The sequence below is a fragment of the Heterocephalus glaber genome, unplaced genomic scaffold (genome assembly GCF_053883595.1).
Source record: "Heterocephalus glaber isolate CG9 unplaced genomic scaffold, H.glaber_assembly_v1.0 deba00000594, whole genome shotgun sequence".
Classification (NCBI taxonomy): Eukaryota; Metazoa; Chordata; class Mammalia; order Rodentia; family Bathyergidae; genus Heterocephalus; species Heterocephalus glaber.
Genome location: NW_028258151.1, coordinates 2237977 through 2264454, shown reverse-complemented (window position 1 = coordinate 2264454; position 26478 = coordinate 2237977). Strand labels below are relative to the sequence as shown.

The 26478-nt window shown below is 35.8% G+C and overlaps 1 protein-coding gene across 4 annotated transcripts in view; it reads left to right on the top strand.

Annotated features, from left to right (window-relative positions):
* The window catches only part of Col19a1 (collagen type XIX alpha 1 chain), a 349367-nt gene that overhangs the window by 127469 nt on the left and 195420 nt on the right, over nt 1-26478 (top strand). For all 4 annotated transcript variants that reach the window (XM_087205147.1, XM_087205146.1, XM_087205145.1 and 1 more), the window contains one exon: nt 23003-23056. In XM_087205147.1, the coding sequence (XP_087061273.1) occupies nt 23003-23056 (54 nt within the window). The remainder of the gene's footprint in view (nt 1-23002; nt 23057-26478) is intronic.

Below are 26478 nucleotides of genomic sequence, written 5' to 3'. Positions count from 1 at the left end.
CCAGTCAAAATCTACTGACCACCTCATAAATGACAGATTTAATACTTTTCCACTTCTTCCATTCTTACTACTGTCAGACTTTAATAATTATTATTCTTAGTTTTACCTTCACATTATTAACATGAACATGCTTAACTCTGGTACTTAATTTGATTTTAAAGCCAACTTAAATTATTTAAAAAGCTAATCTTTTAATTACAAATGGTAAAGGACTTATTATACCCATATTGCCAATCTCTTTTCTCCCTTTCCCTCCACTTCTAATTTTTGTTAAATGTGTAATTTCAACATTTCTGAGCATTTATAATATTTAATTTTGTTCTTTAACTTCAACTACTAATTTTACTTTTCATTTTAGTCCTATAGTTAAATGGAGTCAGTATTCATTTTCAAAATTTGCCTACAGTTTCTGTATTATTCTTTTGGGAGGCTGGTGTTTGTCTTTTAGTAACTTTTTTCACAAAAAAAATTATGAAAAGTGTGTATGCAGAGTATATGGAGGTTCTCTAAATATCGCTTTTGCTTTATACTTTAATGACAGTTTCGTTCAGTTTCTCAGGACATTATTTGTTTCCCGGGGATATTCCACCCATTAGTCCACTACCACTGAGGGTCACTATGGAGTTTACCTGATACCAGCCAGCCTAAAATTATAGGGGACTGATAACTTTTCTTATTTAAAAAAAGAGCTAATGCAAATATAATAATCAAATATATGATTTAAGAGCTGCCTTTAAGAGCTGCTGGAATTCGGGGAGATGCTGTCTTAGTTTTAATTTGAGTAACAAAAATCTCTCTACTGTTTCATAGCTGGGATCAGAACATAAAGTATACCTCAACGTATGTTTTTAGGGCAAGGATTATTTCCATGAGCATTTTGAGACTTGATATTTTGATACTATAAGGTTAAAAGTTACATTCAACCCAAGTTTTTGTAGTATGGCATTGTTTTGAAAACCTTAACTGCATAATTCCATGTATTTAAGTAGCCAGAGTTGGAGACCCCCAGTGGATGAAAAAATCAATGCTAAACATGGAGGTATCGTCATTATTATTTTTAACTTATCCATGCTACTCAGAGGTCCATGATTTGATGGTGAATTCAGCCCTGTTGGAAAGAGGAAACAAAAGATGAGAGATGACTTGAGACTTTTCATGTAGGTCTGGCAGAAAGTAGCCTAATCAGAAAAATACAACCTCTAGAAAGTGAATATGGAGAGTGGAAACTAGAGACAGTGAGGAGAGTAAATGACTTCATGAATAGCTGGGTGTCAATGCAAAGAGGATCCAGGACCCTAAATCTCCTTCATCCATACTGAATATTTTCAAATATTCTTTAAATTTTTATTTCTTTGTCCATAAAATAGCGGAAATTTTCCTTTTTTCAGAAACTTCCCTCAAAGAGTCTCTTCTGAGAGTCTTTGAAATGTTTAGATGACTTAAAAATGCCTATTATTAATTTTACTGAGTTAATAGCCATTATGGTCTAGCAGTGTGTGTAATATTTATCAGGGGGGATCTTAAGATTCATATTATCATAAATTGCATATTTAAGGACTTTCCACCTACGTAAATTGAACTTAATAGATTATAGCAACTCCATGGCCCCCTAGGGCTTTGGCAAACACAGCCCAGACCATTGTTAAAGCACATTTCCTTCATACCATCTTTTAGGGAGTTTGCTCTAGTTACCTAGAGCTTGATTGTGTTTGTCTTGCTTAGTTATGAAAAATAGAAAATCGAATTTTTCCTGCAGGACAGTGTGCTAAGTCTAAAAAAGTAAAAATTACAGTTAATAACATTGTTTTAGGTTTAAGTAACCTACAAAGAAGTGTCAGTCAAAAATAATAGCTGTCAATAAAAGCATTTAATGACTTACACATTACTGTGTATTAAAAATCTTCCTTTCATGTGTCAGAAATGTGAGGGAGTATATGTTTCAGTTTAAACTGAGGTTACTGTTAATTATCAGTGGCTATACTTTAATGAGAAGCATCAGACATAAATTATATCCAGCATTTTCCATAACATAATCTACAGACCACCTAATCAGGGTCTCCTGGATACTAAAATTGCTGTTTCTGAGCTCCCCTCCACATGCCCTGGGTTGGAAGTCTTGGCACATCCCTCAAGAGTTTGTGTTGCAATCAATGCCCTCCAAGATCCCTGAACAAAAAGAAAACTTTGGTAGCAGTGGCGCTTTGTGTCTATAAACATACTGGATAGTCACATAATTTAGTAAAGGTCTCAAGACCTACCTAGAAGGAGCTCTGCTCCTAGTACAATTTGGCTGCAAAGTATAGAACACAGCTCCTTAGACCTTCTTCCAGGAAGGCTTATCTGTTTTAAAACCAGTCCTGATCTCCACTACTCATGTTGGACTCAGATCTGCTGCTCCAACACTGAGTCATGAGCTCCAACTTTGTAGTATCCGCTCTGAGATGCATGAAGTACAAATGTGAAGGCAACTGTCCACTAGAAATTCTCCTCACTTCTAAGACATTGGTATTTTTAAAAACCCATTTTGATGGTTCAGAATCAGAAAGCACTGCCTCAGAGCTGTCCAGCTGCATCTTGAGTAATTATAACTGACTTCTCTACTACACACAACACAAAACACAGCGAGCAAAAACTCTCTTCTGTTCTTTTATTTTATAGTCTTCCTCAAAAACGGAATCATGTTAACCAATAACCCAAGGTCTAAATTTGTTCCTCCTAGGTTCTCTCATTTTAGAAATGCAAACAACCATTTGATTCAATGAAAACTGCTTTTTTCTGTATCCTAGACACAAGGCTACATTGGAAGAAAACTCTTCAGTTGCACCTGGAAGCTTCAGTTGTAATGTTTGAAAAGAATTTAAAAGGAATCTCACACTAGAGGCTTCAAGTCCTTTAAAGGATTGCCTGATTACTAGTTTCACAAACTGCAGTGTTTAGGACATATAGACTCACTTGGAGGTCCTTGTCAACTTGCAACTGTTTTCCAAAAGTAAATGACACAAACATCACCATTTGCTTCTCAGCGCGTCTATTCACTTACTTCTAGGACTGGAATCTGACTATGCCTCCCAGCTGTGTTAACTGCCCTGTGGGTTGGTTCTTGATTGTTGGTAAGAATTCCCAGCTGTGCTTGCTCAGGAGCCCACTAGCTTTCTTCTTCTCCTCTAGAGAACCCCTACGGGAATAGAGCTGTTAATACCATAAAAGTGCCCTGTAAAATCTACTCAGGTTGTGACTTTTCACAACCCAAGGTGCAGTAAATGGAAAATGTGAAAAGTTTGAAATTAAGTACAAACATCTAGTTCTGACATGGAAGGAATAAACTCAGTATGTAAAAAAGACAATTATTTGGATTCTAAAAGCTTTAAATTAAATAATCTGACTTAAATAGATTTTGGAAAAGATGCAAAAATAAACAAGGTTTGTCACTAGCCCTGTTGTAAGAAATAGATCTTTATTTTAGTTTTTAATATTTTTAGAATTTAATTTAAAATTAAGTATGCAAATGCATCATTTTTTCCATGTGCTTTTCCCATTCGTATAGTTCACTCTCAGCTAACTGCACTAATATCACAGTGATTGATTACACTCAAGGAAGGGAAAAATTACATATCATTTCCTCCACTTCTTGTACTGGCCAGACTTGAGTAAAAATCCAGCAGTGAATTGTGACACCAATACTATTCAAGTAACACAGGCCAGAAGATATTATGACTATCGAAAATATAATTTATGTATGAATTGTCTCTAAAGGATCTTTTGGTCTGCCCTGTAAGTTTGCTTTTGAGATTTGGCCTTCTCTTTAGTTAGCTCCCAGAGAAGACAATAAGAAACAAAAGCATCCTCACTGTACTGATATATAAATGCTAACCTGGGATTGGGAGATCAGCATATTGTTTACGCACAAACTCCTAGTACATCTTCCACCTCTTAAGGACTCTGCCAAGAACGGTCACTGAATTCTGTGCTAGGTGCTTAGGGGAAGGGAAAAAAAGCAGACAACAGCATGTGTGGATGAAGAGACCCATAAGACTGTTGGACATTCCAAACAAGCTGCCTCTCTTTTCTCTCCAAGTAGTCTCAGCTTGACTCCTTAGCTCTACCACCACCTCTGAGGAGCAAGCTTCCTAAATCTGTATCCCAAACCTGGGCTTACTCCCCCAGATTGGTCCCCTTTATCCAGCCACCTGTTAGGCACACCCTCCTGGATGTCCTCGTTGTCCCTGTCCATCACTGCTCTGTGTCCATAAAAAAACCTTCCCACATCTGCCTCTCCTCCTACCTTTGCTCACTTCTATTTGTGCTGAGAATATCACCGTCCTCCCAGGCTTAGGCCAGACCCCAAACTGTAATTTTTGTTAACTGTTGTTTCTCTTATCTCTTTTTATTGCATCTGATTTCCACAACTGCCTTCATTCTATTCCCATGCCATTTCCCTAGATTCCAGCCTTCTGTTGTCTTCAGTTGGAGTCACCTCTTGCTGAATTATCTGCTTCTCTAATTTTTCTCCCACTAATTTTTTCTATAGGTTTAGCTCCATTAATTTCCTAAGAGCTCAATGCGAGGATTTTGCTCTCAAAGTCAGGCTACAGAGAGATGGCCAGATGCTCCCAATCTGCTCCTCATCATCTTCCATGACCAAACTCGGCCTGTCCTTCTGACTTCTTTTCTCAGGCTTTCTCTCATTCAGAACCCCATATTTTACCCAAACCTAGTAACTTTCTGTCCCTTATATGTGTCTTTCCTTTTAGCTTTCCTTTATTCTTGAATAGACCTCTCCATTTGTTTTTATCTCAATCTTACTTAGAATATGGGAATCTGGTCAATAATTAGCTACAAAATTGGATATAAAGTTTAAGATTTAATTGCTAGAACAGGGCTGCCTAAGTTCATACCCTAGCTCTGCCTCTTACTATGTCCAAACACTTTACCCTTCTCTGTTTAGTTTCTCCCCTAAAGATAAGATTCAGATTGCTGTCATGTGGTACCTGAGCTAAAGGCTTAGAATAGTATCTCATGGACAAAAGTATAAATGCTAGACACCAATTATGCATTACAAATTTTCCCCTTCATTTCTAGGTCTTTAAACTAGTAAGTAAAGTCCTACATAGATATCAAAAAGTTTAACAATGGATATATATATATAAATAATTTATATTTTTGGTCATATAAAACATACTTTATAGAAAATAAAGAGACTAGAAAAAATAAAGAAGTTATTATGGAACATTTCAAAAAAACACAAAATTACATAGAATAGAATAGTGAACAGAACTGTTCGCTATCACATGTGTACAACACATGTGCACAACTGCGGGTGTCAGTTCTTAGCCAGTTTCATTTTGGATAGACTTCATTTTGTGTTATTTTGAATCCCAGACAGCATATGCTTCATCTGTAAGTACTTCAGTATGAATCTCTAAATGATCAGACCTTTTTTTGCATAGCCATTATACCATTATCACACTTAAAGTTTTTCAAAATCAATTGCCTAGTATCAGTCATTTGGTGTTCAGATTTCACATGGTATTGTAAAATCTTAAATATTTTTAACAATTTGCTTTAGTCAAGATCCAAATAAGGCCCATTCATTCTACTTGGTTGGCATGCTTTTAGGTGTCTATTAATCTGTCATCTCCTCTCTCTCTGTCATTTTGTTGTTTTCTTTACACTATTTACTAAAGAGTCAAGATTATTTGTTCTGAAGAATTTTCCACACTGAATTTACTGGTTACATCTCCATGGTGTCATTTGATATGTTCCTCTCTCCTCTCTTTTCCTTTAATGTGTGATTAAATCAGGTTTAGGTGTGATGATTTTTGCAAGGCTGTATAATAAGTAGTGTGGTATTCTTTTGCCAGGATTCACATAATTCCTGAAAACTTTTCTCTTTTGGGGAATGACAATAGTCCTTAATCATCAATACTCAGACCCATCAATTCTTTTAGGTAGCAAAATGGTGATATTTTATCATTTCCTCCTCATTTATTAGCCAGAATATTTCTATAAGGAAGAACTTATCTTCATCTTTTCTCTGACTACCCAGTGGTGTGGATCACAAGGAAAGGTCCTGAAAAATACTTGTTTGTTCCCATTTATGTACCATCTTCAAAAGAATGAGGTGGTTCTACTAGAATTGTCAAATGGTTACCAATTATATTTTATTTTATTTCCTATTTTTTCAGTATTATGAACCTGTTTTAATTTGCTATAATTGTCCTTTCTGGTCCCCAAATATCCCCTTTTGGTCAGAGACAGAACCTCTTCGTCAGTCCCTGAGTTCCTTCAACATGACATACACCAGTGAGTCTCTAAGCTATTAGGATGAGGTGTCACAGCCTCCTACACATTATTTAAGTTGTCACATACTTCAAGAGTTGACTTAGCATTTGCCTGCAATATAGAAGCTCCCTGACAACAACTGCCGTTAGTGTTTGCTTTATGCCTGAATCACTGGGGCCAATGTTGCTGGCGCCTTTGGCAATTATCAGAGAACAGTTTTCCCCACATGGCAGCATTAAGTCTTCCTATCCCTGGCACCTTACAGAAAGTTCTCAGGCAGTTCATTTGTTTGATTACCCAATGGTGCACTTTATAATTTTATAAGCCTCTCAAGAATTTAACAGGAATAATCTTGCATATTTATGGGGTTTGTGAATCTAAGGTAGTTTAAGACATTTTCTGGTCTTGCTTGTGTAATTGAGTGTGTCTCTTTATACAAGGTTCAATGGGTAGAATTAAGCCACAAACTTTATAGCAACAATCATATCAATAAAATAATCTTTTAAAACTATATATAGAAAAAATTTAAATTGTTAGTTGTAAAAACAAAAGTAGCACAGAAATACCATATATAGTACTAGAAAAGAATACATGTTTTTCCTATATGATTTGAGAATAAATTATTTCAATAATGGCCCTTTGCCCCTAAATGCTTCAATGTGTATTTTCAAAGAATACAGATATTCTCTCATATAACCATAGTACAATTATCAGCTTCATCAACGTACATTAATAGATGTTTTAATTTAGATAAAAATAAATAATTTATGGCAGCTTATAGACACCTTTCACATGCATCAACTCAAAATAATGCCAAGAGATAGAGGCCAAGTTTGAAAAGCTGTGCTTTTACTGATTGAAATTCTTGTTCTTTGTATTTTATTCATCCTAGTGGAATATTCATAGCAAAAGTGTTAGAAGCTTTACTGACCAAAAAAGCAAAGAAAAACTCTCTGGTCCACCTATCCTGGTCAAACAAGAAACAAGTTAGAAATGGCGCTGAGAACGATGAGCCCCTGGACTCATATCTGATGATGATGATTGTGGAGAATCTCCCCCTGGCTCTGTCCTTTCCTCTGGATCCCCAGGCAGCTGCTGTGCTAGACTAAATTTTCTCTCCCAGATGAGTATAAAATTGTCTCTCCCTTCTTCATCAGCAAAAGAAAATGAAATGGGGAATTTTGGAAAGGGCCTGAAATATTATTGCAGACATTGCTGTAATTTGGAAATGTCACACTAGTACTCAGATGATTTGGCATTTTGGAGAATTCATTCTAGATATGAAATTGCTTTTAAATCAGCTTGAAAAGCTGCTAGTTAGAGTGATGTTATTTTATTTGACATTCTTCCTGATAGCATTTTATTCAGGAGACATTAGAAACCTACTGTGTGCCTTTGCCTATGTGCATCTGGAAACAGGCAACAGCTGATGATTTGGGGGAATGAACCTGTGAAGTCCATTATTTATTCCCCTCCTCAGACATCACCTAAGGGCTGGCTTCCTCAAAGAAGCAGAAGCCCCTACCATTAGATCCCACTCCCCTGGCCTATGTTACCTCTCCTTAAAATCAAATGTTTCTCCCTCCTCCTCCTCCTCTCTGCTCTCTGTTTCTCTCCTTCCTTCCTCTTTTTCCTCAACTAATCTGAAAACTTTCCTCTTATTATTTTCCATTCCTAAGGTAGAAACCACAATTTTAAGCCCCATTAGAGGGGTTGGCTTTAGCATATTACCTTGCCAATATAGAACACCAGTGCCGTTTCTATGCATGCATTAGTTTACTGCCATCTGTTAGTATCTGAAGAAATTATGGCAATGAATAGTTCTATGAATGTCTTTTTTGTTCCTGTCCCCTCAAATCAGTTTCTAAGAAGCCTGAAAATGCTGAGACTACATTAGCAAATGTGAGTGACCACTGCCTAATAGATTTTCCCAAAGTCTAGCTTTCTAAAAGAGAGTCTCAGATTCCAGACTGTCCATACAAGTGTCAGTTGGGTAGCTCCCACACCACAGCAATTAGTCAAGGTAACTGGTATCTAGGACTAGGGAAACACAATCCTGGGGGAGTGGTGCTTAAATAGAACTGTGATTCTTTAACCAGAACTATACCACACGTAAGATAATCACTCAAAGCAAAAGCTGCATCTTTCTATGTTGAATTCCAAAGACCACATACATTTTAAAACCATATTGGGTTTTCTGTGTTTAAAATTATCTGAGGTAATGGATTACAATTATAGCCTAGAAATAGTGTGTGCTGCATCAGCCAAGTGAGTGCATCTCTTAAAAGATTTGTTCTTCATATACAAAATATGAACAAAGTTAAATTTACAGTACTGTCCATAATTATTAAGATAGGTGTATACATAGTTTATGTGAGCAGATTTTATAGATGTTATTTTGTTAGATTAAGTCTTCTCCCTTGGAGGAAAGACTAATTAAGTTTATGTCACAAATGCAATGAGGTGAGTAATCTTGGCGCAAATCCATTTAGTTAAAAGAATTACAAGAAGATTGTGACATAACAAGTAAGTTCTTATCAAGACACAATCTCTTTCAGAGCAATTCTTCAAAAAGTAGGGGCCCTGGTCTCTGAACACAAATTTGTCTCAAACTTTATCTTGATTCATCCTTGTAAGGTCATCATTGTAAAAGAGTCTATTTCAATTTAACTCATAATATTCTCTTACTGATAAGTTATTTTTTATTTCACCATTGCAACAGTGGTCTTTCGGTGTGTTCAGGAGTTGTTTGTTTTTATCAGTTAACCTTCCCAAGGACAACAATGGAAAATATTTGCATAGATTGAGAAGCTAGAGTCAGAACTTTGATCAGAATCAAACCAGTTGTCAAGCACTGGTACCCAGTTCACCCTATCACTATTTTAGCCCATGCTTTGTCTTGGCAGTTTTTGAAAACATATTTCTTGCTGTCAAGAGAGATAATACAGCAGAGTCACTTCTTTATCATCATCATCAACAAAGACATAATTAGTAACTACTGTAAGCTGAGGTAAGATGGCAGGCTACAGGTATCCTTATATCAGAGAAGAATTTCTTGTTTGGAAAAGGAAAGCTCTGCTTTATAACTTCCTTTGCTTAGCCCATCAGTATGTGGAGGTTCTAGTACACTGTATATGTATTTTGTTTAATTTTCAAATTTACAACATTTGGAGTTTTGCTTAAAGTACTTATTGATTCTTAATAATGAGAACTACACTATTTTAAAATGTTAAAAACTTAAAACTAGTTTGTTTTAAACTTTTAAATCTCAATAATCCAGCAAAGATTTGTCTTAACTGTTTCTGATTTCCATTATTGAGTATATTTACTTCCATCCTAATAGACCAGAGAGCACCCTAAAATAGATATTCCAATACCAAGTTTATTTTGTTAGAAGTTTACACTGATTTTGTGTGTGTGTGTGTGTGTGTGTGTGTGTGTGTGAGAGAGAGAGAGAGAGAGAGAGAGAGAGAGAGGGAGGGAGAGAGAGGGTCTAAAGGCTCAAAGAAATAGGAATGAAACTAGATTTCACAGGAACTTCTATGTTGAATATCATATTCAATTATATGTATATGCATATATGAATGACAGACCCCTAAATAACAGGAGAGAAAGAATAGAAGGATAGCTGGGAAGCTACGCACAGGCGTTAGAGAGACTAAAGCAGCACAGTAAACAAGAAAAAGCTAAAAAAGGCCTGAGAAAACGCACAACATTGGACACACTCTCAGCCCACTGACAGACTGATGAGAGGAGTTGGCAGCCTGAGGGCTGGGTGGTGCCACCCAGCTTGGACAGCTCTGTCCAAACCACTGGATAATAAGCTCTGCAGGCAAAGAAATCCCGATGAAGCCAGTTTTAACATAAAAATGAGGGAAGAAATCAAACAGTGATGTTAGCAACTTCTTACAATGTGCGAGGTAGATTCCACAGTTTAAGTCTGGGAAAATGATTTCCAAAGTTAAAAGACATGCGAAGGAAGTAAGAAAATGTGACCCACATTCTCACAGGGAAAAGTAGTCAATAAAAACTGACTCTGAGTGAGCTAGAGTGCCAGATATTGAATTTAGCAAAAACTTTAGAGAATACTGTGAATATGTCCAAAGAATAAGATAAAATTCTCTTCAAATAAATGAAAATATTACCACATAGAGAATCTCACTAGATACACAGACACTACAAAATGAACTAGAGTTCGAGTACAATTGCTCAAGTGAAAAATTCACTAGCTGGTCTCCGAAAAATTCACTAGCTGCTGTATAGCAGAAGGAAAAATCAATGAACTTGAATTTTGATTAACTGAAATTCTACACATCCAGAACATAGAAAAAAATTGAAAAACTAACAGATCCACAGAGTCCTGGGTGTGAGGCTATACCAATCAGGAGGATTTATGTGATGGAAATTCCAGGTGGAGAGATGAGCAAGGCAGAAAAAAAGAGCTAAAATATCTCTAATTTGATTAAAAATATTACTATGTGGACCCAAAAAGCTAAAGAAACTCCAAATCAGATAAACACAAAGAAAATCACTCTGGACACACAGTTAAACTGTGAAAATCCAACAACAAACAGTAAATCTTGAAAGCATCAAGAGAAAAATAATTCACCACATATGTAAAACCACAGTAAGAATTGTATAATGTCTCTGGAAATAATGGAGATCAGAAGGCAGTGAAGTGACACATTCAAAGTGCAAAAGTAGAATGTCAGCTAAGAATTTTATATTTGATGAAACTATCAAATGTGAAGGCCAAAATAAAGACCTTTACAAATAAGAAAAAACAAAATGAATTCTTGCTAGCAGATATAACCCACAAGAATTTCTGAAGGAGTCCCTTAGATTTTATACAAATGATAAGATAATAACATGAATCCATAGGAAGAAATGAAGAATATTAGAACTTACAAATATGAGGCAATGTAAAAGATTTGGCATATATAATGTGTGTGTGTGTGTGTGTGTGTGTGTGTATTCTCTTGTGCTAATTTCCTTTCAAGATATAATATATAAGGCAATAACTGATAATTCTCTATTATGTTTATAACATGGATATAATATATAGGTCAATAATAGTACAAAGAATGAAATAGGAAAATTAGATTAATTGAAATTTACCATAGTTTACTAAAATTAAGTCAACATTAACTAAAAAAGATCAATGTATTTGTTTTGTATCACAAACATGTACTAATAAAAAAGGTACAAACAAGCTGAAGTTAAAACACAAAATAGTATACTATGTACATAATAATCCTAAGAAGTATGGAATGGATATAATATTATACAAAGTAGACTAACAAGTACTCTTAGACTCAAGGTAAGATATTTCATAATGATGGAAGGGACAATGTATCAGGAAGATGTAATGATTATAAATGTGCATTTATTTTACAAAGTCTCACAATGCACAAAGCAGGAACTTACAGAAGTAAAAGGGAAAATCCAATGAGAATTAGAATACCCTGTCAGTAAAAATACACTAAACTACAGTGTTCTTGTCCTAATTAGCATTTGTAAAACACTACCAAACAATAACAGAAAATACATTTTTCCAAATACACTTGAATCACTTATCAAGATAGACTATTTCCTTTATTATCAAATGAATCCTAATGAATTTGAAGGATACTATTTACATAAAATATGTCTTTGGTCACAATGGAATCAAATTAAAATTAATATTAGAGAAATATTTGTTAACTCCTCAAACATTTGAAAACAATGTTTGTCAGTAACTATAAGTCAGTCATGGAATCAGAAGAGAAATTTTAATTGAATAAAAGTAAAAACAATTTAAATGTACATTTAAATACTCAGGAATAAAATCTAATACTACTAGCTAAGCTAAACATTCACCTCAGGAATGAGGGAGGGGGTAACAGGCCCCAAGTAAAAAGAAGACAGGAATAATAAGAGCAAAACGGAAATAAAATTCTTTTAAAGTAGACAAACAACCCTAGGAATCAATAAAACCAAAAGCCAATTTTTGAAAAGACTTGTAGTAGTTATACTGACCAGGAAAAGAAAGGAAGACAAAAATTGTTAGTAACTGGGATGAGGAAGGGAACACAACTACAGACCCCATGAAAACTAGAGCTTATAAGAGAATATTCATACTGTATCCTGATACTATAGTGCAGATGAAATCTATAAAGTCAACCATAAGAGACCTAGAATAGCTAAAGCAATTCTAAGCAACAGAGACATGGCTGGGGGCATCACAATACCCAACTTGAAACTATACTACAAAGCTACTGTGTTAAAATCAGCTTGGTACTGGCAAAGGAACAGACCTGAGGATCAGTGGAATAGATTAGAAGATGCAGAAACAACTCCAGACATGCTCAGCCACCTCATCTTTGACAAAGGAGCCAACCACCCTCATTGGAGGAAAGATAGCCTATTTAATAAATGGTGTTGGAAAAACTGGATTTCACCCTGCCAAAGATTGAAACTAGACCCATACCTATCACCATTCACTAAACCAAGATCAAAGTGGATTAAAGATCTAAATATTAAGACAGAAACACTAAACTTGCTGGAAGATAAGTTAGGTAGAACTCTTGAAGACATTGGCATAGGAAAAGACTTCATGAACAAAACCTCAGCGGCACAGGAACTAGCAGAAAGAATCAACAACTGGGATCTCATCTTATTAAAAAGCTTCTGCACTGCAAGAGAAACCACCAACAGAGCTAGCAGACAACCTACAATATGGGAAAAAATTTTTAGCAGCTGTACCTCAGACAAAGGACTACTATCTAGAATATATAAAGAATTGAAAAAAATCAGACCCCCCAAATTCAAAGACCCAATTCAAAAATGGGCATCCGAAATGAACAGACATTTCTCAGACAAGGAAGTAAAAGCAGCAAACAAATATATGAAAAAATGTTCAACATCATTGGTCATTCAAGAGATGCAGATGAAAACAACACTGAGATTCCACCTCACCCCAGAAAGAATGTCTTCTATCAAGAAATCAACAAATACCAAATTCTGGTGGGGTTGTGAGGAGAAAGGAACCCTTCTCCATTGTTGGTGGGAGTGCAGACTGGTGCAACCACTGTGGAAGTCAGTATGGAGATACCTCAAAGAACTAGGACTAGAGGTCCCATTTGACCCAGCTATTCCCCTGCTGGGTATCTTCCTCAAAGAATTAAAAGAATCATACCACAGTGATATGTGTGCACCCATGTTCATAGCGGCACAGTTTGTAATAGCTAAAGCTTGCAAGCAGCCCAAGTGCCCATCAACTGGAAACTGGATAAAGAAAATGTGTTTTTTTAATAAAATGGAGTACTACTCAGCCATAAAGAACGAAAAAACTAGAGTCATTTATAGCTAAATGGATGCATATTGAGGCCATACTCTTAAGTGAAATAAATAGGACACACATGTAAATACAGAATAGTTTCACTAGTGTGAGAAACTGATAGTGTAAACAAGGGTTAAAGTGATTAAAATGAATAATTGATAATTTGAAATAGGAAAATGGTCCAAAGACGAAGGAGTGGAGGGAGGGGAAGGGGAAAGGAAAAGAGGGAAAGGAAAAACTGAGAAAAGGAAAAAAAAATGGAAATGAAATCTATGTAAATAGGGAAGGGCAGAAGGGGTGACAGGTGCACAGATAATGGGGGAAAAAAATAAGAACCAAGATACATCATGTACAGGTACGAGCACCCGATGATAAATGTAAACAGATTGTATACCTGAAATGTACCAATAAAAGAACTAAAAAAAAATTACCAAAACACTTTTAATTATATATAGAAAAGTACACTACAACTCAAAGGGTGGGCATGTTATTAGGACCTGGGAACGCACTGTTTCTGCTGTCCTAAGGGACAATTCACAGAGTGGTAAGACCACCAACTGTGGGGTGGGGGTTATTGCTATGAAGAAAAGTCTCAGTTCAGATGTTTTCAGTTTTAGCAGATGGTTTCAATTTTTATTAGAAGAAATAAGACTATTCCTATACGTAATCCTTCCAAAAATTGAATGTACAGAACTCTTACTATTGCATTTTATGAATTCGATATTACTATGCTAACCCAAGTCATACAAATCACACAAGTCTATAAGACAGTATCTTTCATGAACATAGACACATGCAACCACCTAACACAATATTAGAAAACCAAATCTAGTAATGAATAAAAACAAGTGCACATCAGTAAATATTTATTTTACATTAGAAAATAGTTAATATACCATATTAATAGAATAAAAAAACAAAAACCATATGATTGCTTCTATGGATGCAGAAAAAATATTTTTCAAAATTCAGTGTCCATTCAAGAAAGTAAGAATACAAGAGTAATACTTCATTCTGATAAAGGTATCTGTGAAAAACAACTATAGCTCATATAATTCACTTGGTGATGAAGAGAGTTATTTCTGGGCTGGGGATTTAGCTCAGTGGTTTCGCTGCCTGCTGCACAAGCACAAGGACCTGAGTTCAATCCCCAGTACCAAAAAACAAAACAAATAAAAACGAGTTATTTCTTCTAAGGCAGGATCAATACATTTATATTTAATACTACATTAGAAGTTCTATCCAGGACAACATATATATAGCAAGGCAGATAAAGACTGATAAGGAAGAAAAGAAGGAAACCATTCTTTATTCTTAGATGGTAAAGTCTTATATAGAGTAATAAATAAATAGATAAAGAAATAATTTTAAAACCCTAGAAGAATTTGAAAAACCTACTAGAGCTAATAAGCAAATTTAGCAGGGTTGCAGGAATCAAAATCAACATGCAGAGTTCTATTTCCATATACTGTAAATCAAAAATGAAACTAAAAAACAATTTCCTTTATAATGACATCAAAAAGAATAAAATACTTAGTTATAAATTTAAAACACAGTGAACATACTAAAAACTACAAAATATTGCTAATATTCAAGAATACCTTTAAAAAAATGAAGAGATGTTTGCCTGGTTTGGAAGACCCAGTATTGTTAAGATGACGATTCTTCATCTATTGAACTGTAGATTTAATGAAATCCCAATGGAAACCTGAAGAATGTTTGTAAATGTTAACAAATTGACCTGAAAGTCATATGGAAATACAAATGATCGGGTATAGCCACGATGAGATTTTTGTTTTGTTTTGTTTTGTTTTGTGTGGTGCTGGGGATTGACCCCAGGGCCTCAAGCATGCTGGGCAAGCCCTCTGCCGTTGAACTACATACCCAGACCAGAGTTTTTGTTTTTTTTAAAGAAACTCTAGAACTAATATACAATTTCAATATTTATTAAAATTTAAAACTTGAGGCCTGGGATTTAGCTCGGTGGGTCCACTGCCTGCCTTGCAAGCACAAGGTCCCAAGTTCGATCTCGGTACCAAAACAAACAAACAAAAATTTAAAACTCTTCTCTTTTAAAGATACTGCTAAGAATGAAAAGATAAGCCACACAGTAGGAGAAAGTATTTTAAAATTACATATATGATAAAAGACTTATCTAAAATGTAAATATCTCTAAAAAATGATATATTTTTTAAAAACCAAGTGAAAGTTTTTTAAAGACACATAAATATAAATAATCGCACAGAAAGTTGCTCAAAATAGTCATTAGAGAAATGCAAACAAAATAAACAAATATTTACTTTAATTGTGACGGTTTCATGAGTGTATATTTAAGCCAAAACTTATCAAATTGTATACATTAAACATGTGAATTGTTTGTATATTATACATCAATAAATCTGTTAAATTTTAAAAATGCAATTACAAAAATATGTCCAACCATACTCTGGGAGCAAATATTTGCAAATCATATATCTTATAAAGAACATCAATAATGCATAAAGAACTTTTACAACTCAAAAAGATGGACAAACTAAAACTAAAAAGATTTGTATATGCACTTTTTCTTCATCAAAAAGGTATATAAATGATTAATAATCAAAGGAAAGAAAGATCATTAAGCATTAAGGAAATGATTAAAGAAATTAAAACCATAATGAGATACTAATATGGACCCACTAAAAAGACTACACAATACCAGATATTGCTGAAAATGTGTACAAATTAGAAATTTTTGCACACTGCTGATGGGAATGTAAAATTAATTTGGAAGTTTACTACAAAGTTGAATATATACTTACCATATGACCTAGTAATTATACTCTTAGGTATTTACTCAAGAGAAATAAATATCTATGTCCACGAAGAGATGTAAATGTCATTTTTCATAGTACTAGTATTTAGAATATCTAAAATTAAGAAACTAGTGAATTAATAAACAAAATATTATATATGTACACATACAGTAGTACTCTAAAATAAACAGAAAAAAGTATTCTTCCATGCAAAAATATAGATAAACCTCAGAAATATTGTGCTGAATTAAAGAAGCTGGACCCAAAGGTCAACTTATGAGTCTATTAATATGAATTTTCTAGAAACAAATTAAAATATAGGGACAAAAAGTACATCAGTGATCTTATGGGGCTGGAAATGTGAGTGGCAATTGAAGCATTTTAATCCTGGATTGTAGTGATGGTTGTATAACTATATAAATTTACTAAAACTCCCTGAACTGTGCATATGAAATGTGTCAATTTTGTGGTATGAAAATAATATTTTAATAAAACTTAGATAAAAAATAAGATGTCTAGGCTTGAAGTAGAAATTTGGGACTCATCAGTAGGTAGACAATCACTGTAACTGTAAAAGTGGAGAAAACACCTAGGGAAAGTCAGTTGAAAGAGAGAAATACAACATGGAACAGATCTCTGTGAACAGGCAACACTGAGAATTCAACCAAAATGAAAATGTGGCACTAGAAGTAGAATAAAAACCAAAGAAGTAGAGTGTCTTAGGAAGACTTTGTAGCAGCAAGTTGGTCACAAAGATGTCAGGTGCTACCCATAGGTAGGGGAGAAAAAGACTGAAAGATACCTAAGATGGACATCTGTTTCTGGTCCAAGTGGTTTCTAGGAGCAGCAAGGGTACAAGTCAATTTGGACTAGACTGCAGAGTGGGTAGGAGGTGACAAATAGGAAGAGGGAAACCTGTATCCAGAGGTTTATATGCAAAAAAAAAAAAAAAAAAAAAAAAAAAGAACGCCCACAAGGCAGGAAATGCCAGCAGATGAAAATGCAAAATTTTTATTTTAACAGTAGATTCAACAGGAAGTCTGTGGTTGGAAAAACAGGAGGAGAAAGAGGTTGGAAATTCAGAAGAGGGGCCATACTTTTGTTAAACACAGTTCCATGAAAAGACAAAATAGGTTGAAAGCACAGGCTAAGGGATTAACGCTAAGTAGTACGCAGCATTCCTCCTTTTATGTATAAGAAAATAGAATAGTATGATAGAAATTAATGTGGAGATTTTGTCGCATGAACAGAAAGCTTGCTTGCTTGCTAGTATTTTCTCTGCAGGAGGGACAGTTATCTGAGGGTAAGAGCAGAAGTCCTAACACCAAGGTTTTGAGAAGAGTAGCATAGCTTCAGGAGCTAGAATGTGGTTAGTGATCATGAATTTATAATGGTGCCAGTATAATTTTCTCTAGGAAAACTTAAGGTCTTAGAACAAGAAAAAGATGGACATTTGGATTCACTGGGGTAGTTACATCAGAAAGAGTGGAGCAAGTGTGTTTTGAGTGCTGCTCAGACTAGTTGGAGAGATCATGGACCTAAACAAAAATGAAAACATCAAAGATCACCAGATGGTGCCATCAGCTGGATTTCCCCAATGCATAAGTCAGAGGCAATGTCTTAAGGGCAGGTCATTTATTTGAGAGAGATCTTGAAATACAGTAGCAAGAAAGTGGGGATAACATGCTAAGAAACAAGGAAAAACTAATTAAAGGGGTGCATTTTTAAGCCACTTGCCATTGCGGCAGCTGGGGCTGAGTCCTGCAGGAGAGCCCCTTGGGAACCCTATAGAGCTCACCGGAACTGCCCCTCTAAGACAGGAAGCTGACACTAACCCACTAACACTTGTCACCTTTGGTGGAAGAGGACTTCCAGGAGCAGTAACTCCTCCTCCCACTCTTCCAGGCTGCCTTGCCAGGACTAAACAAATTACCTGGCTTCAGAAAAATTCCAGACACAGAAAACCAGTGACAGTGGAGAGAGTTGAGCTTGAGGTGACATTTGACAGTATCTAAGACACCCATAGGAACTGTCTACCATAGCTTCAGCTAAAAACTGAAAGAGACCAGGGTGGTCTAAGGTGACTTTAATCCCATGGAAGGAAAGTCCTTATGAGTCCTTTATGTTAACTCTGTTAACTGAACAAGTAACTTGGGATAGTAGGAGTTTTTTTACTTTCCAAGTTACTTTGTATCCTCTGAGCTATTGATTTGTCCTCAGTAAGGGATGAGAATATCCACCTTGTCTGCCTACTGTACATTTCACAGGGGTCCTGACTATGTAAGGTGCTTAGCACAAAGTGCCGCCTACAGTAAAGTATACAGAATAAGTCCTATTATATAATTTCTAGTATCTAGTGAAATATACATTAATAATGGTAATAGTTACCTATATTATGGATAAGAAGGGATTCATTCAGACTCTGTAAAAGGATTTCACTAGTTACCTGAACATATTTTGTCTGTCAAGGTATTGCAATTTTTTGGAAGGTCATTAAATTTTGGTAGTTTTTAAATTAGTTTCATGAAAGATGTGTAATCCAAAAATCTTAAATGTAAACTAGTTCCCATGTATCCTCTCCTCTTTGGTTAAGACTGCATTTAAGTTTCCATGAGGTTAGAAGGATTTATTATATTTTTTTGGAACCCTCCAGAGATGTTCTGTTGGTTTTTTGTTCGAAACTTTCCTCCTTTTGAACTTATCTAAACACCAAGAGGAGATCTGAATGTGCTCTACTTTCTAACATCTTCTGATGTCAAATAAGTTTTCTTTAATTCTAGCTTAAATCTTTAATACTGCAATTTTGTTCTTATTCAATTTTCTTTTCAGTGGAAACAAAGGAACAGCTGGTTACTATTGTCACTTTCTTTTGTTTGGGATTTATTAAATATGCAACACTTGAATATATTTTTCCCTTGTCTGGATATAGAACCCCCACTGCTTTTTTACAAAGAATGATAGAATTTAAAATGGAGATGCCTTAGAGACAATCGAGTCCCAATATATAACCTGATTAATTATTACCAGTCAAAATTATATTGGCATTTGGCATCTCTTTTGTACTTTTTGGGGTAAATTGCCTGACATATCTTTTGCTCAATTATAGGTTGGAATATTATTCTTTTTTCTTATGAATGGTTAAAACTGTTGCATATAAATACTGTTAACTATTAAGCCACCATATATTTTTCTCAATTTATTATTTGCCTTTTAGTTTACAACATTTTGCCTTATGAGTTTGTTAACTATTTTGTCAAATACACTATTTTTCCTCTCCTGAATTTTTTCCACATGCAGCAATGAATTATCTACCATGAGCTCTAAACTATATTCATTTATATTTCTGCTTGTTCTTTAGTGTTTTTAGGTTGGCTCTTTAATCTATTCAGAGTTAAATGAAAGGCTATAGATTTTATTTCCTATTGGAGTTTTTTTATAATATTTTCTTTCAGTCTCTTGTAATATATCATACCATAAATCTGTTACATATATATATTCATGATATACATATCAGTCATTCTGAACTGGAGGTTAAGTTTATCCTCTAGGGAATATTTAACAATGTCTATAGATATTTTTGTCTACCAGGACCAAGGGCACCGGGGTACAAGAGAGGAGGCTACTGGCGTCTAGTGAGTGGAGGCCAGGGATGATGCTAAACACCCTACAATGTGTATGGCAGCCCCCGCAACAGCAGTTGTCAATAACTCCAAGATTACAAGACTTGATGGGTGGGTGGATGGTGGATGGATGGGTGGATGGATGGGTAGATACTCACTAGGTACCCTTCTTCTGCCAGTTGCACACTTCACCAATAGTAAAATTCCCCAGCCAATATTTCTATTTCTTACACTAAAAGGCATTTTGAGAGAATTTGCCTTTTTCTTAGAAAAAAATCCAAGTACACCATATTTTCAGGTATCCCTCATCAGTTTTAAAAGCCACTGACTTCCTAGTTTTAGAGCATAGGCTCTGCATCACACTGCTTGAGCTGAATCAGGAACCTCTGTCTTCAGCTTTCTCATGTGAAAAGGAAGGCAGTGATCCTCTCTTTATCCTAGGTTGTCATAGACGTTAGGGTGCTCAGAGCAGTGCCTGGCACAGGGTAACCCTCACAGAAGTGTTTGATAAAGATAATAACTTGTTTTCCATGAACCTTATTTGCTCTCAATGATTCCTTCTCACTTGTAATGTTAAAAATTACAATTCTGAAATTCATTGCAGAATTTTGCTAAGGATCGATTTGAAGCAGAGGTGAGGCAGAGGCTAAAGAAAATACACAATGCTCCACTCTTGTCCTCTTGACATACAGCATGAGCCTGTCAAACTACTAACTCCGTGCACTGTGTTTCTTATCCAGCTTTGCTGTAAACAAAACAACTCTCAAGCTTGCATATTTCCTTGTAGGCACATATGCTTATTTTTTTCATCTATGTGAACGATTATTTTAATTTTATTTTATTTTTGCCACTAGGGATTGAACCTATGGCTTCACAAGTGCTTAGCACATTTTCTACCACTGAGCTACACCCCTAGCCTGGAATCTTTTTTCCCCTGTGTTCCTGAGGATTGAACATAGGACCTTCACACTACACTACTTCCTCGGCCCTTTTTTATTTTTTATTTTGAAGCAGGGTCTTGTTGATTTACTCAGGCTGGGGTCGAACTTGTGTTATACCTGCCTCACCCTTCCAGAGTGCTGGGATGAGAGGTATGCACTATCACACCCAAGAGCTATTATTTTACATAAAGATTGTCTTCATTTTAGCTACATTCTGAGAGTTACTAATGATTACTATGGCTCTGTCTCTTGTGTTAAAACTTTTACTTCTTTTTATTGTGTTAAAAATTTTTAGGCCAACATCTAAACACTCTCCTGATTCTTTAACTTGTTAGGTATTTCTTCTGTATGTCTTACATGGTACCCTTTACATCACCACTGTTGGACGCATTTTTCTTTGAGGATAGAATATTCTAATCTGCATCATTCAGCATAGTGAGCACTGCGGACGGCTTGAAATGTGGCTAAGCCAATTGAGAAACTGAAGTTTTTAAATGATGTCTTAATGTCACTTAATCTAAACAGGCACATGTGGCTAGTGCTGATGTATTAGACACCACAGCTCTGAAATACCTCCTCATCCTCCATTTTCAGTTGAAATCCTAAGTTTCATTCTACCTTGAACCTATGTCACCAAGTATGATGTATGAATCTTTGTGGTGTGTGTGTGTGTGTGTGTGTGTGTGTGTATAGTCCAGTGATCAAGTTATTTTTACTTTGTTTCCCATGTTTTCACTATAGTAATAATGCATATTCTTAGATGATTCAGATTATGCACATGTATTCCTGTTTTTAGATTATTTCTGTATTTAATGTACTATACTTAAAATTGGATATTTGCTATTCTTTAATGTTTTTGCAAGTAGAAAACAGCAATGATGATTATAAAAAGAAGTGGAAGAATAAACAGTATAAAGAAGAAAATGAAAATCACCCTAATGGCATAAAGCAAAGATTATTCCTGTTGCTGTGTACACACACACACACACACACACACACACACACACACACACACACACAGGGGCAGACTTGGTTGAATTTATTTTATATATGATATATTGTTTTATTTTTAAATTTTTTACCAGTTGTACAAATAATACATGTTTATTGCTAGAACAAAAATTGAAAAAAAAACTGAAGAATAAAGTGAAACCAAAAAATCATCCATAATCATAAGACTATGTAGACTAAGCACTTTTAGTATTTTTGTTTGTTTTCTCCTCTTATTTCTTTTAATATCCACAGGAAACAGGTGTGCAGGTAAATAAGTAGATAAATAGGCAGACAGGCATATTTCAAGAAATCAAATTGTACCACAGATATGCAGGATGTGCCAACAAATGCACAAGTACCTTTTGGATGAAAATCAAACAAGAATACACATCAGTGTGGGTGTGTCATGCACAGTGGTATTAGTGAAGATTTGTCATTTTTACATACTAAAACTAGGTATTGGTTAACATTTTCTCACTGAATTTGTCAATTCATTAATTTTATTTGACTTTTTATATCAGAATTTTCCTATAGTATAAAACAAAATTTATAAACATTATTTTAATGGCTGCATCATAGGCCATTCATTATATCTATATACCATATCTTATCACTGGGCATTTAGGATGTTTCTCTTTTTACTGCTATAAGCATCATTGCACTGTACATATTAGTGCCTTAAGCTTTTCATCTCTGATTATTTCCTTAGGAGACAATCTTAGAAAGGATATCACTGGACCGAGTGAAATGAATAGATTTAAAATCCTTGATATATATTGCCGAATTGCCTCCAGAAAGTTCTTTGTTGCTTATAGGAGAAAATAATCTTTGTTCTATTTCTACCCCTTAATCATTTCATGCAGCTTTTCTTTGAACCTTTAAACTCTCTGGTTTTAGAACTCAGAATTGTTTTCTAATAAATGTTGCTTCCAAGAGATTAACAAAGTAATCACTTTGTTATAAATATCTGAACAATGTAACTCACCTGTTTTTTCTTAGTAAGAGTTTTCAGATACAGCATTTTTCATTGTATACATTGTTTCTTTTTAGGGTGAACAAGGAGCAAAAGGAGACCCAGGTCTGCCTGGCCTTAAGGGACAAGATGTAAGCCTAACTCTTTTTTCTAATATTCTGTTTACATTTTGCCACCGAAATATCTAATGCTATTAGGATTTGACTATCCTTGGCAGAACTAGCTATAATAAAACAAAATTAAGAATAAAGGCAGTTTTCTTTTACATGACCTCTTAGCCTACTGTTTTTAGTTTCAGTATATGTTTTTTCTTTGAGTTTAAATTTTATATTTGTGCTTACCCTTAACAACCTTTTTTACCTTGCTGGTTCTGGGTTTTGTTTTGTTTTGTTTTGTTTTGTTTTTAAGTGTTCCTTTCTCTGTCTTCTTTCTTATGTACATTCTGTGGTGTCCTGGTTTCTCCTCCATCTCCCCCACACCCTATTCAAATGAGAGGTCTGTATTGGTTGGATTGACATAACGTAAGGGAAGGGGAGAAGGAAAACTGTGTCCAGTGGCACCTGGGTACTGATCATTAATTGACTCTAGAAGGTGTGATGAGTGCCCCAAATCACAAGTGCCAAGTGGATTGTTTTGCTGATCAGGGTAGCAAGTCACGAGGCAGTTGACATGGACAAGTTCTAGTCTGCACATTGAGTATCAAACAGTGACAGTGTTTTCACATCAAAATGTGTCATGACCAGATATGATGGCTCCCAAAGCCGCCAAGTCCCCAGTGTGACTGTATCTCAATTACTGGCCCCTCCCGCACCTGAGAAATACCTCCATCTGTGGCCTCCTTGAGTCCCCAGCAACTAGTTCCCTGTCCCTCAGGACACTTATCTCTCCTCTGAGCCAGAAAACCATTCTAGGTCTTAGGCTGAAGCTGCTAAGATTGCCAAATCTGAGTTTTTCCCCGAAATGAAACCTTGTTTCATATGCCAGCTATATCAAAGAAGAAAGTGTCTGAAATGAGAATTATTTTTCCCTCAATTTATTTTCCTCATATACATAAACCCATCTTTTCAAGGACCTGAAAGACCACACTAACCTGCTTTAGATGTAAAAGGGTAAGAAAACAGTACATGCAGCTGTATTTAGTCCCCTGATCCCAGAGATGCTGCAAAACCACCTTGTATGAAGATCATTTCAGAGGGAAGAGAGGCTGAGGACCAGTCTGTGAGGGAGGAAAGGAGGATCCTTGGGGGAGTTCACCCCAGAAGTGAACCTCAGTAGTTAACAGTACTAACCCTGAGCATGTGCGTGCACACACACACACACACACACACACACACACACAGAGCTGTACTCCAGCTTACTTTCCAGGAAGCACCATAGCTGTCTTATTAGGCCCTTTGTCCATGCTCCTCCCCCTGCAAAGTGAGTTCCTTGGCGGGGAACAGGCTGTGGCCTCAGCAGCCTGTGCATGGAGAGGTCCACATCCTCTCTGCCACCAGAGCACACACAGTGCCTCACAGACTGCCCCTGCCCTATTCCTGGAGGCACCGGGCCAGGTGTAAGAGCTCTGGAGGCCCTGCTGTATTCTCGCTGTGTCACTAACTGAGCAAAGAGTTTGTAAAGGGATAGAATAATTTCTAAAGTCCCTGTCCCCATCTTTTGTACAAATAGACATGAAGATTACAAACTTGAAAAGCCTGATGGGATGTGAAGCACTCATTCAGGGTTCTTGAATCCCTGCCCCACGTGAGGCACTGTAGGGAAAGCAAAACCAGCAGAAAGCAAGAAGAGAGTGCAAGAAGTACTGGATTTGAGGACATTTATCCTTGTATGAACAGAAGGGAGATATGGTCCGGGCTGTGTTGAAACAAAGACTTATTCTGTGGTGTATTCTGAATGGATAGTTTGGCCTTTATCTGCTTTGCTGTTCTTTCTGTTGTCCTCTCCATGAAAGCAGAGACTATGTCTTAGAATCCCTAGTACTTAATAAATGTTTAGGATAGATTTTTAATGACTATTTGCTGAATTTTAGTTTGAAAAACTGAGCAGTTATTATAATAGCCTAAAGTACAAATAATTAGAGCCTAAACTAGGGTAACACCAGAAAGGAAGGTACAGAGAGTGATATTGTAGAGATAAGATATATATATATATACATATATTATATGTATAGATAAATAGATAATTTGACATTTAAAAATATTTCAGTGAAGGGCACACAGGTAATGGGGAAAAACATAAGAACCAAGATACATCGTGTTCAGGTACAAGTGCCCAATGGTAAATGTAAACATATTGTATACCTAAAATGTACCAATAAAAGAATTTTTTAAAATTTAGCGCATCCAAAAAAAAAAGTTTAACATTTTGATCATTATGAAAAGGATATTAATCTGAGTGTTAGTCACTTTCTGGTCACTGAGACAAAATACCCAATATGAGCAATTTAAAGAAATAAAGGTTTATTTTTGGCTTACTGTTTCAAAGGATTCAGTCCATGGTCAGCTAGCTCCAAGGTAGAAACAGCATTGTGGAAGGGCTTGGCAGAGGAGAACTGCTCAGGCCAGGGAAGCCAGGAGGCAGAGAGTGGAGGTTCTGGGGACAGGAGTGCACCCTTCCAGGTCATATTCCTGTGACCCACCCCTTCCAACCAGGCCCCACCCCTGCACGGCACAGTCAGCTATGAACTCTTCAATGGACTAATCCATTGGTGAGTATAGCACCCCATGATCCAGTCACCTTCCAAATACATGAGATTTTGAGGAGACAGTTTTTTACCTAAATCATAACAATTTGTGAGAAATGGAACAGCATCAAAAGAAATGAATCACAATTTTGCCAAAGATAATCAAGCCCCATGCTTGTGGGCTTGGACATAGATGAGCAAAACAAGGATTTTTAGAAGTTCATAAAAATAATAGTAGTACTGAAATAGAGATTTTTCTAAGCATTTGACTAAAACTGGAATTTAGAGATTTGGAAGTTTTTCTTAGGTTGTCTGAAAGCAAGGTGATTGGCATTTTTGGAACTGATTGATACACACACAAGAAGACCTACTGCAGGTCCAGATGTTCTGGTAGCCACTGCCTGAGTTTCAACTCTCACGAGACCATACTGGGTGAGAGTGCACGCAGCCTGGTAGGCACTGTGAACCTTTCTCCTCAGGAAGAGTCCTACAAGAGTCCTTTGTACGTCCCATTACAGAGGTGCTATTTCTTTAGCACCATAATTGTTTATTATAGCTCATTAAGAACACCATAAAGCATGACAAAGAACATTAACTTTTCTCACTTGGTTACTTATATGTAGATAGTGTTATTTTCCTTTCCTTAATTTTGCCAAAGATACTCAGAAGTCATGACCAAGAAATAAGAAAAAGTAGTAAAGTTTCTCCACTCTCTCCTCTGCTACCACTACAAGTAAAAACTCAAATGCCCTTTGGTGGCAGTGTTGTGGTAATAGCTCCTAAATTGTTTGTACAAGAAAAGTGAAATTTTGTCCCCTTGAAGCCTTACAGAATAGATGGAGCAGGGGGCACCACTTTCCTCTTTTCAGA